General features: G+C 41.0%; 1 protein-coding gene across 4 annotated transcripts in view; it reads left to right on the top strand.

Moving 5' to 3' along the window:
- Positions 1–3,799: 3,799 nt before the first annotated feature.
- Positions 3,800–13,407, top strand: part of PLCE1 (phospholipase C epsilon 1) — a gene marked incomplete at its 5' end in the record, with an annotated part of 283,990 nt that continues 274,382 nt past the window's right edge. For all 4 annotated transcript variants that reach the window (XR_013967929.1, XM_080823138.1, XM_080823137.1 and 1 more), the window contains one exon: positions 3,800–4,981. Coding sequence is in view for 3 of the 4 variants with exons in the window: in XM_080823138.1 (XP_080679264.1) it covers positions 3,800–4,981 (1,182 nt within the window). The remainder of the gene's footprint in view (positions 4,982–13,407) is intronic.

Here is a 13,407-nt window from a genome sequence, read left to right as displayed (position 1 = left end):
TCAGAATTTTGGGAGCTGAGTGGTTTCGGTTCAGGTTTGTTCATGAGGTTCTAATCAATATGTAGACATGTAGACCATGGCTGCAATCATGTGAAGGCTTGACGTGTTGGAGGATCCCTTTCCAACATGGCTCACACCAGTGGCTGTTGGCAGGAGGCCTCAGTTCTTGTCACATGGAACTTTGCTTATGACATGGCAACTGATTTCCCCCAGAGCGAAGAAGGGGAAGAGCAAGGAAGAAGCCCTAATGATTTTATGACCTTTTATGATCTATTCTCAGAAGTCATAAACTGTAACTTCCAACATATTCTGTATGTTGGAAGGATGTCCTAAGTACAGCCCACATGCAAGGGGAAGGCAATTAGGCTCCAGCTTTTGAAAGGAGGAGTATCAAAGAATTTGAGGACATACTTTAAAACCATCATGCTATCTTATAGGGTTGAGTGAGAATTACATGAGATAATAATTTCCAAATGCTTAGAACAGAAGTTAAACAGCACTTGCCTTGAATTACCTTTCTCCCATAGGTGAGAAAGGACACATTAACAGTCAATCTGAAGGCTTTGGCTATAAAAGTTACTCTAAAAAATAGACCAAAGATAATGAAATCAAGTTAGTGCCAATAAGCCATTAAAATTACCTATATAGTTCTGCAGGGTGCCTGGGTGGCTCAGTGGGTTAAAGCCTCTGCCCTCAGCTCATGTCATGATCCCAGGGTCCTGGGATCGAGCCCCGCATTGGGCTCTCTGCTCAGCGGGGAGCCTGCTTCCTCCTCTCTCTCTCTGCCTGCTTCTCTGACTACTTGTGATCTCTGTGTGTCAAATAAATAAATAAAATCTTTTTAAAAATTATCTATATAGTTCTTGACATGAAAAGCTGTTCGTGAATTGAATTTGTAAAAAAAAAAAAAAAAGCAGGTGTAAATCAAGAAGTACAGCATGATTAGGTGCTTGTGTAATTATATACATGTATCTCTGTGTGTTTGTGCATAGGGAGCCTCCTGGAAGGAGTTTCCTCAAAGTATTAATAGTGATTATCTCTGGATAGTGGGATTTACGTTAAGTTGAAATTTTTTTCTTTGTGTTTTTCTGCATTGTTTGAATTGTTTTACACTGAGCATATCTTTCCAAAAAATAATAGAGGCATTTTTCCAAAGAAAATAAGAAAGAAACCAAGTTGGAAGGAGGATGTGAAAGGTGGAAGGATTAGGTTGAACCAGGACATTGCTGCTTTTTGTGGGCTGATTAACTCCCTGGGAAGTACCTGATTGATAGGGTGTCCTCTAATTTTTCAAGGTAATTGTGAAGACTGCATGTGCTGGGAGCAGGTGAGAGTTTGTGATTGCACTTGAGGGTTACATATGTAAGGGAAGAGGAGTTGCTACTTCTTTGGGACAAGAGGAAAAGGAAAAAGCAAGGGGAAGAGGGACACCTATGTGGCAAAGGGCAAAGATAGGTCAGACCTGCTGTTGACAGCAGAACATGAGTGCTCATCAGTTGTCTTGGAAAGGACAGCTATACCTACAAAGGAATGGTATACTTGTGATGGGCACCCGTGGTCTCACAGTGCCTTGTATATCTTTGATAATTACACTTGCCATACTGGGTTGAAATTTGTTCAGTTCTTCCTCTCAATAGACTGGCAAGCAGGCCCTGGATATCTAGCCCATTACACAGTTCCCAACATAGAACAGGGTTCAGTAATTTGGAGAATAAAGATAAGCTGAATTATTTTTTTAATAATGCTTTTCATAAATTGAAAGTTTTTATGTCCACTAATATTCACCTGAATAATTTCTTATTCAAATAAAACAGAGGGAGGGATGCCTGGGTGGCTCAGTTGGCTAAGCATCTGCTTCAGCTCAGGTCATGATCTCAGGGTCCTGGGATCAAGCCCCGCATCAAGCTCCTTGCTCAGCAGGGAGCCTGCTTCTCCTTCTGCCTGCTGCTTCCCCCTGCTTTACTCTCTCTCTCACAAAAATAAGTAAATAAAATCTTAAAAAAAATTAAAAATAAAACAGAGGGAGTACAAACACAGAGTTCCATTTACCACATGTTCTTTGTTCATCTTTTCCCTTTTTTTGCCTTTAGATTATTTGAAATTTTTTTATGATTCTAATATTTTGACTTATTACCTATATCTTTTCTTAAAGTGATTGCCTTGGGACTTAGGGTATATGTCTTTAACTTATGACAGCCTGTGTTTAAGTAATATCATACCAATTCGTGTAGAAAAAAATCTTTTAACAGTGTACTTCCATTTCTCTTCTCTTGACCTTGTGTTTTTATTGTCATATTTTGTTATTGTTATATTTTTTATATTTGTTTTATATATATATATATTTTATATATTTGTTATATTTGTTATATTTTTCTTCTGCATTTGTTAGAAACCCCATAATACATTGCTATTACTTTTGCTTCAAAAGATCAACTATCTTAAGTGATTTACAATAAGAAATTTTGTATTTATTACAATAAGAAAATTTGTATTTACCCACATATTTAACATTTTAAATATTCTCTTCTTTTGCATGGATCTAGATTTCTATCTGATATCATTTTCCTTCTGCCTAAAGGACTTCCTGTACCATTTCTTATATGCAAATTTGCTGGTAATGAGTTCTTTCAGCTCTTGTGTGTCTAGAAACTTTTTATTTTATTTTTGTTTTCAAAAGGTATTTTTGTTGGGCATAGAATTCTAAGTTGGCAGTATTTTTTCTTTCTTTTTTCTTTTAAAATACTAAAAGAAAGTACTTTAGAACTTTGAAGATTTACTGCACTCTCATCTGGCTTGTATTGTTTCTTATTTTATTTGTTCATCATGTAAGTGTACTCTTTAATCCCTGTTCCCTATTTCACCCATCCCCCGCCCACCTCCTCATGGCTTGCATTGTTCCTCATGAGAAGACTGCTAATATTCTTATCTTTGTTCTTCTCCACTTAATTTGTCTTCTTTCTCCAATTTTTGTGGCCTTACTGAACTCTCAACTGTGTTTTTTCTTTAAATCAGCACTCTGTTGGGCTCAACCTGAGTTCCTCTTTCCTCTCCTGTAGCTAAAAGCTCTCAAGCTACAAGCTAGGGCATTTATAGGGCTCACCTCATTTGTTTGTTTTTCCTTATTTCAGGAATCACTATTCTGTGTTACCTGTTGTTTGATATCTAAAAACCATTATTTCATATTTTTTTCTGATTTTTTTCAGTTGTTTAAGGTGGGGGATAATTCTGGTCTCTGTTATTACTCCACTTTGGCTGGAAACAGAATTTCTAAAATATTAAATCAGAAAAATAAATACCTAAAACATTGAAAGTAGCTATCAGTTGCAAAACTCCTTCCTCAAAATTGGTTCATATTTTGCATTAGTTTAGAATTATTATGAAGTTCATTTCAAAAATTTTATTTAGTGCCACAGTGTTTGACATCATGTCTTTTTCTTTCAGGAAACATTCAAACTGGAATTTTAAATCATTAGTAAGTCAGTGATGGATCAGAATTTGCAGAATGCAATCCCAAGTAAAAATCTCCAAAAGAATTACTTCAAATAATAGAGGAAAGAAAGTTGAACTGCCATCTTAAAACCCTGGTCTAGAAAAACATATTGCAGACGTCAGAAAGTAATAACTGGGGAAATTTATTTGGCTCTTAATGCATCTGAATCAAAAAAAATTGTCACACTGTTTCTCAGAGGACTTCTGTATCTGAGAAATACTATTTTAATAATAAGTTGTTTTATAGAAATCTTGACATGATCACCAGAGAGGAGAAACAGTAATAGTTAAAACCTGTGTATGCGTCAAGATGACGTCAGAAGAAATGGCAGCTTCTGTTCTCACACCTGTAACTCAGAGAAAAGTGACGTCCACTCCATCGGCTGTAGATGAAAGTAGTGAAAAGGTCTCAGACATCAGTGTTCTGAAGGCACATAGCATCAGGCAGAGCGGGCAGACTTCTACCACTGCACAGATGAACAAGCTTAAAGAAGAACCTTCTGGAAGCAACTTGCCCAAGATTATCTCAATAGCAAGGGAGAAAATAGTGAGCGATGAGAACAGCAATGAAAAGTGCTGGACAGAAAGCACACCAGTTTCTGTGGAAAACCTAACCGTTAACCAAAACGACATACTGACAGAGAGCCAGTGTTATGACACGTGCGATTCTCTCATGGGGGAAGACCCATATTTGGAAACTGGAATCCCGTCCTCACTAGGAAGAAAGGTGTTCCCTGGAATTCAACTGGAAATTGATGGACCTCCCATGGACATTAGTCCCTTTGGAAGTCAGTCGGCCATCATAGAGACTGGCCAGGCACACCCTGAGGGCAACACAGCAGCATTTCACTTTCATTATGAAGTTGACAGAAGAGTGTCAGATACTCTCTGTACCCTGTCAGGCAACTTAATTTTAGATGATTGTGGAAACTGTGTGCCACTGCCTGATGTTGGTGGGGAGCAAAAGAAAAATTATGCGGCATATACTTGTAGACTTATGGAATTGGCTGAAAACTGTGATAATAAGAATGGGCAGCTGCAGTGTGATCATTGTGACACCTTAGATGACAAATACTTATGCTTTGAAGGTTCTTGCCAAAGGGCCAGTGTGCTATGTTCAAGTGACAGCCTTTGCGGGGAGGACTTGACTAACAGTCCCCCTGCCAAGACTTTTCTGAGCCATTTTGAGGACTTCCCTGATAACTGTGAAGATGTAGAAGAAGATTTTTTTAAGAGCAAAAAGGAGAGGTCCACGTTGTTAGTGAGGAGATTTTGTAAAAATGACAGGGAAGTAAAGAAATCTGTGTATACTGGGACAAGGGCAATCATGAGGACTCTGCCTTCTGGTCACATTGGGCTGGAAGCTTACAGTTACATCGATCAGAAGAGAAGTGGTCTTTTATTGCCCTGTGGGAGAGTTCTGGAACAGCTGTCAGTGGTGGCGATTAGGCAGGATGGAAGCCAGTGCCTATCAGAAGCCCAGTGGTATCGGGTAAGAGTTAAAGTTTCTTTTTGACCACTTCTTTAAACTTGATCTTTGAAAAATCCAATTTTCCAATTGTTTTAATTCATGGAAAGTTTTAAGTTCTGTCAAACTGTGATTCTTAGGGGAAGCGTTTTGTAGTTACTAGAAACTAGTAGACCTTACAGATACTCCAATTGGTAGCTGTTAAGATTGAGTTAACTTTGCAACGATGTAAGTATATATGTAAAATACACATATATATGTCATCAGGAGTGCAGAAATTAGGGAGACTCCCAGGTTACTGTATGTAGGATTGTAACACAGACTCCTGGTAGTGGGAAAGCAGCTTCACTGACTGATTACCTAGTCATGTCCTTTGGAGGTAGATGCTTATGTCTTCCTTCTGACATGTTTTTAGGTTGCAGGACCTAAAAGAACTTAAAATCTGGTTTCCTCCATTTTCCAGCCAATGTTCCCAGTGTCTTCCCTTTTCGCCTTTTATGTGCCGTGGACCCCTCTGACAATTTGGTGAAGCCCGTGGACTCAGAATAATGCTTTTAAATGCATCAAATAAAATACAAAGTGTTATAAAGGACACAGATGATGTGGCCATATGTATACATACCAGGAAATTGTTTGAAATTGTGATATATAGCAGGGTAGGTGCTTCTTTATTAACACATTAAACAGTGACATTCAGTGAGGCGATGACTACTGTAATTTCTAAGTGGTAAGGGATGTCAGTAAGGAATGGTTTCCCTGCGACCTTCCCAGTTTAGCTCTGCAAATCCCATATCCAGGGAAACCCCTCAGTCCTGGGCTGACCAGGGCAGTTAGTCACCCTAAGTATAAATATTCTTTTAGGGTTTTGACCACGACTGTAATATATGGACATATCTGTGATTTCTATCGGTGACAAGATCACAGGTACTGCACCCACTGCTGAGTCTTGTTTCCTATATTCATAACTGCAGAATGTGCCAAATGTCTAACTTTCACGTTCTAGTGTTTCCCAATTCCTTAAGACCTGGCCTTGTGAATAAATACCCGATCTAGAAAAACATTCCTTTTATTGAAACATAACTGGTGTATTTTTACTATCATCATCATCAGTCACGGGAGCTGATACTTATTGGGCATTTTACACGTGCCAGATGCTGGGTCACATAATTTACATACTTGATTTCAAGCAATCCTCTCAGCTACCCTCCAGTATTGGTATGATTATTAACTTCATTGTATTGCTAAGAAAACAAGAGTCTCAGGGAAGTCATGTGCCTCGGCCAAGGTCACTTAACTGCTAAGTGGTAGAGCTAGGATTGAACAGAAGACTTCTGTTCATTTCGGTGTCCATTGATTGAGTTGCCACACTCACTGATGCTTCTGGACTTGGCTGTGTTCAGTGTGGCAGTTCTAACCCTGGCTCTGTGTTAGAACCACAGTGTCCAGGTCCTACTCCAGACCCTCTGAATCAGAATCGCTAGGGTCAGGCTCAGCATGAATGTTTTTTCAGAGTTCCCCTGGTGACTCTATGGTTCTGTGGAGTTGAAAACCACTGTCCAGGAGCTTTAACTGAGCTCTTTGCTCTTTGGTCAGGACGTTTAGGGAATATTTGCTCTGTCCTAAAGACCCTGACCCTACCTGGGCTCTCAGGAGTGGCGGGGCTGAGCCAAAAGCCTGCCTGAAAAGGGATGACCCACAGGCCCTTCTTTCTGTGCATTCAACCTACCATTCACCCAGCAAGTCCCCAGATTTGTTTTTGCCACCTTACCTGATTCCTCATAAAACCCGAGTCACAAGAAAGGTGATATCAGCGACACATAGGCTCCCCAGCTCTTCTGACTGAATTTTGCCCATGTAGGGAGAAAGGAGCTCATCACAGTAATGTGTCTTTCCAATTAAAAATGCAGGGATTTATGGAAATTGGAAGGGGAGGTGAACTATGAGAGACTATGGACTCTGAAAAACAACCTGAGGGTTTTGAAGGGGCGGGGGGTGGGAGGTTGGGGGAACCAGGTGGTGGGTATTAGGGAGGGCACGTATTGCATGGAGCACTGGGTGTGGTGCAAAAACAGTGAATACTGTTACGCTGAAAAGAAATAAAAAATTTAAAAAAAAATCCAGGGATTTAAAAAAAAATGCAGGGATTTTAAAAATTCATGCACACATGAAATTGAATGTTAAGAATGCAACAGAAGTTTAAATGCTGCAAAGGAAGTGGAAGCAGATTGGTTGAGAACCCCCCCCCACACCCACTTACACAGTCATGAGGGTCATGCTTCTGCTGTATATAATTGCAGAATAATTTCTGGTGTGACCATACTCACTCCTCAAGTTTCTGGAACCACTTCTTCTCCTGGGAATGTCCAAAGGTCCCTAGCTCCGGTCTGCCAGTCTGCCCCTTTCTGTAGGTCAGAGCCCTGAGATGGGTAATTTCCAGTTGAAAAGGACCAAAGAGATGATGCAAATCATCTCCTCCCTTTTTAGTCTCTGGAGGCTGGGAGAGGTTGCCACACCTCGGTCAGAGTAAACTCCAAGAAGTTCTCTCTCCTGTCTGACTTGGTTTCCAGGAGGCTGTGAACATATTTATGAACTCTTAACATATTTATGAACATATTTATGAACTCTTAACATATTTATGAACATCTTAAGATGAAGCTGGGGGAAAGGGCTGTCTTGTCCTTTCTGAAGGGAGAGTTCTGAAAGGGAGAGTACTTTTTGAATAGTCAAACTATACTACAGCAGGAATGAGTCAGTATTTTCTCAAGTATAGTATTCTTTCACTATCTCAGTTTTTAGTTTAGAGTCTGGTAGAAATCCTTCTCAGAGTTGCACAGATGAATTATAGCCACTTCCCCAACTCCTATAAGTGGCTTCCTTCACCTGAATAATGTGGACCTTGATGGAATGCTCCCATTCCTGATCATCTCACACATATCCATCCTGGTTCCCCAATCAGTTTATAAATTGATTAAGGGCAAGAAGTGGCCATACCTTTTACCTACTCTCCATGATGCAAGCCTAATGCCAAATATATAGAAAGCAGGACAATGTCATCTTAGGAACATGGTCTCTGGAGTTAGTCAACCACTGCGAGTCCACCATTTCCTGCTGGTGTGATCTCCAGCAAGTTCTTTACCTCTTTGTTTCTAATCACCTTATATATAAACTGGAGGTAATCATATTTTTAGGGAGTTAAATGAAATGACACTGTGAAGTCGACAGCACAGCATCTGGCAAGGAGTGGGAGCCACTGTTCTCACTCTGGCAATTTATTATATGCTTTGTCATGAACATGTCCCCACCTCCTTCTGCTCTTTGGAGCCTCTCCCATAGGGGGAGTTCGTGGTGCTGTGAATTTGAATGTCTGTCTCCCTGACTATGATGTGGTAGCTTGTACAGTCCTTCCTGCACATTTCAAGAATGTGTTGTGTGTCTAGTTAGTTCCTCGGCCTCCCATTGAAATTTTTTTCTTGTATGCCTTCGTCAAAATGACCCAATTAATTTATGTTTGCACAGCTGTGCAGAGAAGAATGGGAGACATTAATGAGGATTAATGCTTGCTGACTGGCTAACCGTATTGGTATCCTCCTCCCTCTGCTTGTGAGAAATGAAAACCCTACCCCTTATCCAGTTTCAGCCACGCTCCTCCTGCTCTCCTGCTCTCCATGTATTGGCTTCACAAGATGGCATATTTTGGCAAATGGCTGACGTCTCTAGGTTGAAAGTTGGTTAAGGGTGTTTTTCCTTTTAAAAAATTCTCTCCCTGCCTGAATTTTGGGGGAGTTCAGCGTACTTAGAGTTATTCTGAGTATGAAAGACATGAAGTTTCTGCCTGTGCTGGAATCATTCATGTAACCTGAGTTCCGTGTGCCTTGAGGGTTGGAGCATGGAGGAGGGGAGAGTGGCCGGGACAGACAGGCCACCAGCTCCCATAGCATCACTTCACTGATCTCCCTGCCGTGGTCCACAAGACAATTTACTGTGTCACAATAGGTATAGCAAAGTAGGAAATAATGAAGTTTTATTTTTTTAAAAAATCAGACTAGAAAAACTGTAAATTAGGAAGGAAAGCCAAACCAGCGTCTGTGTTGCTAGTTCCCACTCTTCTTTCTTCCTTCTAAACTGTATCTTCTTCATTTTATTCTACTCTTTAGCACAGAGAATTAAACTTCGGAAGCAATGAAAAAATTTTGAGTGTTTAACATACATACCTTTGTCAGTATATATGTTGTTGAGTCCATATTTTCTCTGCTGTGTGTCAAGGTACCAACCAATAATAAATTCGTCTTCCAGGTTGTAACTTTTTAGGGATGATCATATATCCATTGGGCCCTGCTGTCCAGTATTGTAACAGATGGCTGCTGAAGTAGCAACATGTTTTATTTTCTCCTCCGGAAATTTGGTCTCCCTACAGGTTGGGTAAAGTGTGGACCTTGAAATAATTAAAATTTCACAGGGTGTGCAGGCTAAGCTAAACGTCTGGGCTTCATGGCATGCCAGGCCTCCTCTTCCATTACTAAGGGTTATGTCAAGTTCATGACATGGGTATGGGATGATGCTGGCCCCTTCCCGCTAAGCACAGTGAAAGGGAATCCAGCTCCCGGATGGACAGCCCCTGCATAGTTTAGTCACGTCTGGTGCATCAGTGGAAAATGTGACAGGCTGTCAGAGGCTGACTCTGTGATGATTGGACAACTTTCCCTTATTAGCTGCATCGGGGCAGTTTAGGATACATTTACCTCCACATCTTTGTAGTAACACTAGCTCTTTCACTAGGCTTAGGCCAAAAAATGGAATGAAAAGGAAAAATGCTTACCCTGGACACTAATTTCAGGTGAATATATTCATGGCCACTGTTATTCACACAGTAGCCTTAAGACAATATCAGCACTAGTATCCCCCTCCCCGCCCCATTTCCCCAGATATCCTGCATAATGGGAATTAGCAGCTGGAAAGGCCTCATCCCTGGAAATGGGCCATGGTTAAAATGTGGCCTGAAAAGAATTGGAACCTGTAGGCAAGGATAAGACCATTAGGTGGAGTCCTGATCTAATGCACACCCTCCATTTTTACACAGAAGGGATTCAGTTTGTCCATAGAGTGACCTCCCATAGTCATGAGTGCTAATAGTGTCCCTCTTCCCTTGGTTCCCTCCCTGGCTGCTGATTCAAGTATAACAGTCCCCCTAGGCCTTATAGGCTTCCTGGAGTAGTGTGGAGGTTTATTCCCCAGTGACCACAGGACTCAGCATCAAGGACTGAAGCATCATTGGGAGTGAGGGGTGTCTATCCTCTGACCCTTCTATGACTAGACTAACTCAAGGCTTAGACAGGGCCCACCCTGAAAAGCTGTTCTCAGACAGTGGTACTGGGTCATTTTCTGGTCTTGACCAGCCCTATGACACCAATATGATGTTCCGTCTATTGGTTCTTTTTTCTAGCAGCTGGCCTGGATGTGTTCAGAGCCTCAGATTACATATAGGTCCTGTAGAGCTCAGGCATCCAAATCCCTAACCCTAACCAACATTCAGCCCTTGAGCCCCTGCCCTGTCCCTGTCATTTAGGCCATCACCCCTCAAGCTGTTAGTCTTTAGCAACCCAGAAACACCATCATCTTTCAAAGGTAAAGAGAACCCATAATTTGAATCCCGATAGCAGAGCTCTTTGGAGGCAAGGAGAACTTCTATGATTTCTCCGGTTTTTAATAGATTTATTGAGATATAATTTTATATACCATAGAGTTCACTTATGTAAAATGCAAAATTCAGTGTTTTTTAATATATTCACAGATATGTGCAACCATCACCACAATTTTAGAACATTTTCATCACCTCAGAAGGAAACCCCATACCCTCTAGCAATCACCCTGCATTCCCTTCATCCTGCCTCCCTTCCACCACGCAGCAGCATCCACTAATCTACTTTCTGTGTCTATACATTTCCCTATTCTGGACCATCAGATGAATGGACTCATATAGTATGCACTCTTTTTTGATTGGCTTCTTTCATTTAGCTTGCTACATTTTTAAATTTTAATGCCAGTGTAGTTAACATGACATAATATTTTTAAGATTCAGGGTACATCCGCTCTGTAGCATGTATAGGAACTTTATTTTTTTACCTCTGAGTAATACTCCATTGGGTGAACGTACAACATTTTATTTATCCATTCATCGGTTGTTGGACATCAAATTCTTTCCACTTTGTGTCTGTTATAAATAATGCTGCTATGAACATCCATTTGCAAGTGTTTGTGTGGATATATGTCTTCATTTCTCTTGGGTACACATCCAGGAGTAGAATTACTGAATTATGTAACTGCGTTTAGCCTTTTGAAGAACTGCCAGACTGTTCCTCAGCAGCCGCACCTTTGTACATTCCCACTAGCAGTGTTCGAGGGTTCCAGTGTTTCTACATCCTGACCAACATTTCTTAGTGTCCTGTTTCTGCTTATAGCCATCCTAGTTGATATGAGGTGATATCTCATTGTACTTCTGATTTGCATTTTCCTGATATCTAATGATGTTGGGCAATTTCCGTGAGCTTATTGGCCATTTGTACATCTTTGGAGAAATGCCTATTCAAATCCTTTGCCTATTTTAAAATTTCTTTTATTATCAAGTTGTTTACATTTTGGATTTAAGTCCATTATCACATAAATGATTTGCAGCATGTGTGTGTGTGTGTGTGTGTGTGTGTGTGTGTGTGTATAGGTACGGATATGGATATAATGAATGCAAGTCAAGAAAGTAGTAAAGAAGGCTTATAATTTTAATGCACAGTGAAATTTGTTAAATATTTTCTTTGGACATTGACCTCATTCTCAGTCTTTTTTAAATTTACCCACCCCCCATCAACAATGGTCTAGTCAAATTTTTTATCTTCCTTCTCCCCCAAATTCTTTCCAGACTCCAGTCAGTGTAGTCTCTCCCTCCTCTTCTGCCTAAGCTTCTATTATATAGGCCATTTTTCTTATTACCTAAATTCTGTTCCCCAGAGCAGTGGCTGGGAACCAGATTGTCATCTGCAAACTTGTGCATTACACTGAAGGCATCCAAGGCAGGGCTGGTTAAGGAGGGCACCACTTCATAGTAGTGTACTTCATTATGCACAAGTGGCGGACCAGGCCTAGGCTGAGGCAGACAAGGTGCCTGGGCGGCAACTTTTAAGGAGGCACTCAAACTCAGGGTCTCAGAAGTGCCAGCTCTCTACTTATCAAGGAATACCTCCTTAAATTTTGAGCTCTCAGCAACTCACTTGTCTCATCTTAGTAGTCCCAGTCCTGGGTAGAGGGTCTATAAAAGTCTGTGGTTTAGAAATGCCTATCATCTTTTTAGCTCAGGAATGGTTTGGACTAATCCCTTCATAGACCTTCGTGCAGATACTGTTAAAATACAAGCTAAGAATGGTTCCTCATGCTTAAAGCAATCAAAAAAAAATCAAGAGAAGAATAAGATTTCCTGACATCTAAAAATTATATGGAATTGAAATTTCAGTGTTCACAAATGAAGGTTATCAGAACACAGCTGCATTCATTCCTTTTAGTACTCATGTATTTTCTGAGCTGCGTACTCCTTGTAACAGCAGAGTGGAGGAGGTATAATTGAGACTATATGGCTTGGAAAGACTAAAGTATTTATTATCTGGTCCTTTCAAGTAAAAGTCCCCCCGGTTTAGAGCATCCCTCTCTATCTGGCTAGTTTCTACCCATCCTTTAGTCCTGAGCTTAGATTTCACAACCTCTTGGTGGCCTTCCCTGTGGGCCTCTCCCCCACCACGGACCCCAATCCAGAGTTTCACTGACAGTCAGTGTTAATGCATATTTCTTGAGTAACTCCTTGAATTATAAATAAAGGCAGTTTCCACTCACTGCTGATATCTCCTTCTCTCCTTCCCCAGACCCAGTTCAGACTTAATAGCTGGCCTCCCCCTGACCATCAGAGCTTGGAAACACTTTGAGCAATACCTAGGACAGAATCAGAATTTTTTTTTAAGATTTTTTTTTATTTATCTATTTGACCCACAGAGATCACAAGTAGGCAGAGAGGCAAGCAGAGAGAGAGAAAGGGAAACAGGCTCCCCGCTGAGCAGAGAGCCCGATGTGGGGCTCGATCCCAGGACCCTAGAATCATGACCTGAGCCAAAGGCAGAGGCTTTAACCCACTGAGCCACCCAGGTGCTCCCAGAATCGGAATTTTCTGTTGATATTCAGAAGGGTCTTTTTCAGTCCTGTGAACCTAGAGACCCATGCTTGTCACCTCCACAGACTTGGCCTGAAAGACAGAGGGAACATTTTTCCATCTCCTCGCCCCTGACCTTCCATTTCAACTGGCTGCAAAACCCCTGGGAAAGTTGCCAAATGTTTTGTGTTTACAAGGCAGGCATCTGAGACTGCCATTATCTGCAATGGGCCAGAAAGTAAAGAAGCCCCCTCCTCTCAAGATCCTGGAG

Source organism: Martes martes (genome assembly GCF_963455335.1).
Source record: "Martes martes genome assembly, chromosome: 14".
Classification (NCBI taxonomy): Eukaryota; Metazoa; Chordata; class Mammalia; order Carnivora; family Mustelidae; genus Martes; species Martes martes.
This window is presented reverse-complemented; position numbering and strand designations above follow the sequence as displayed.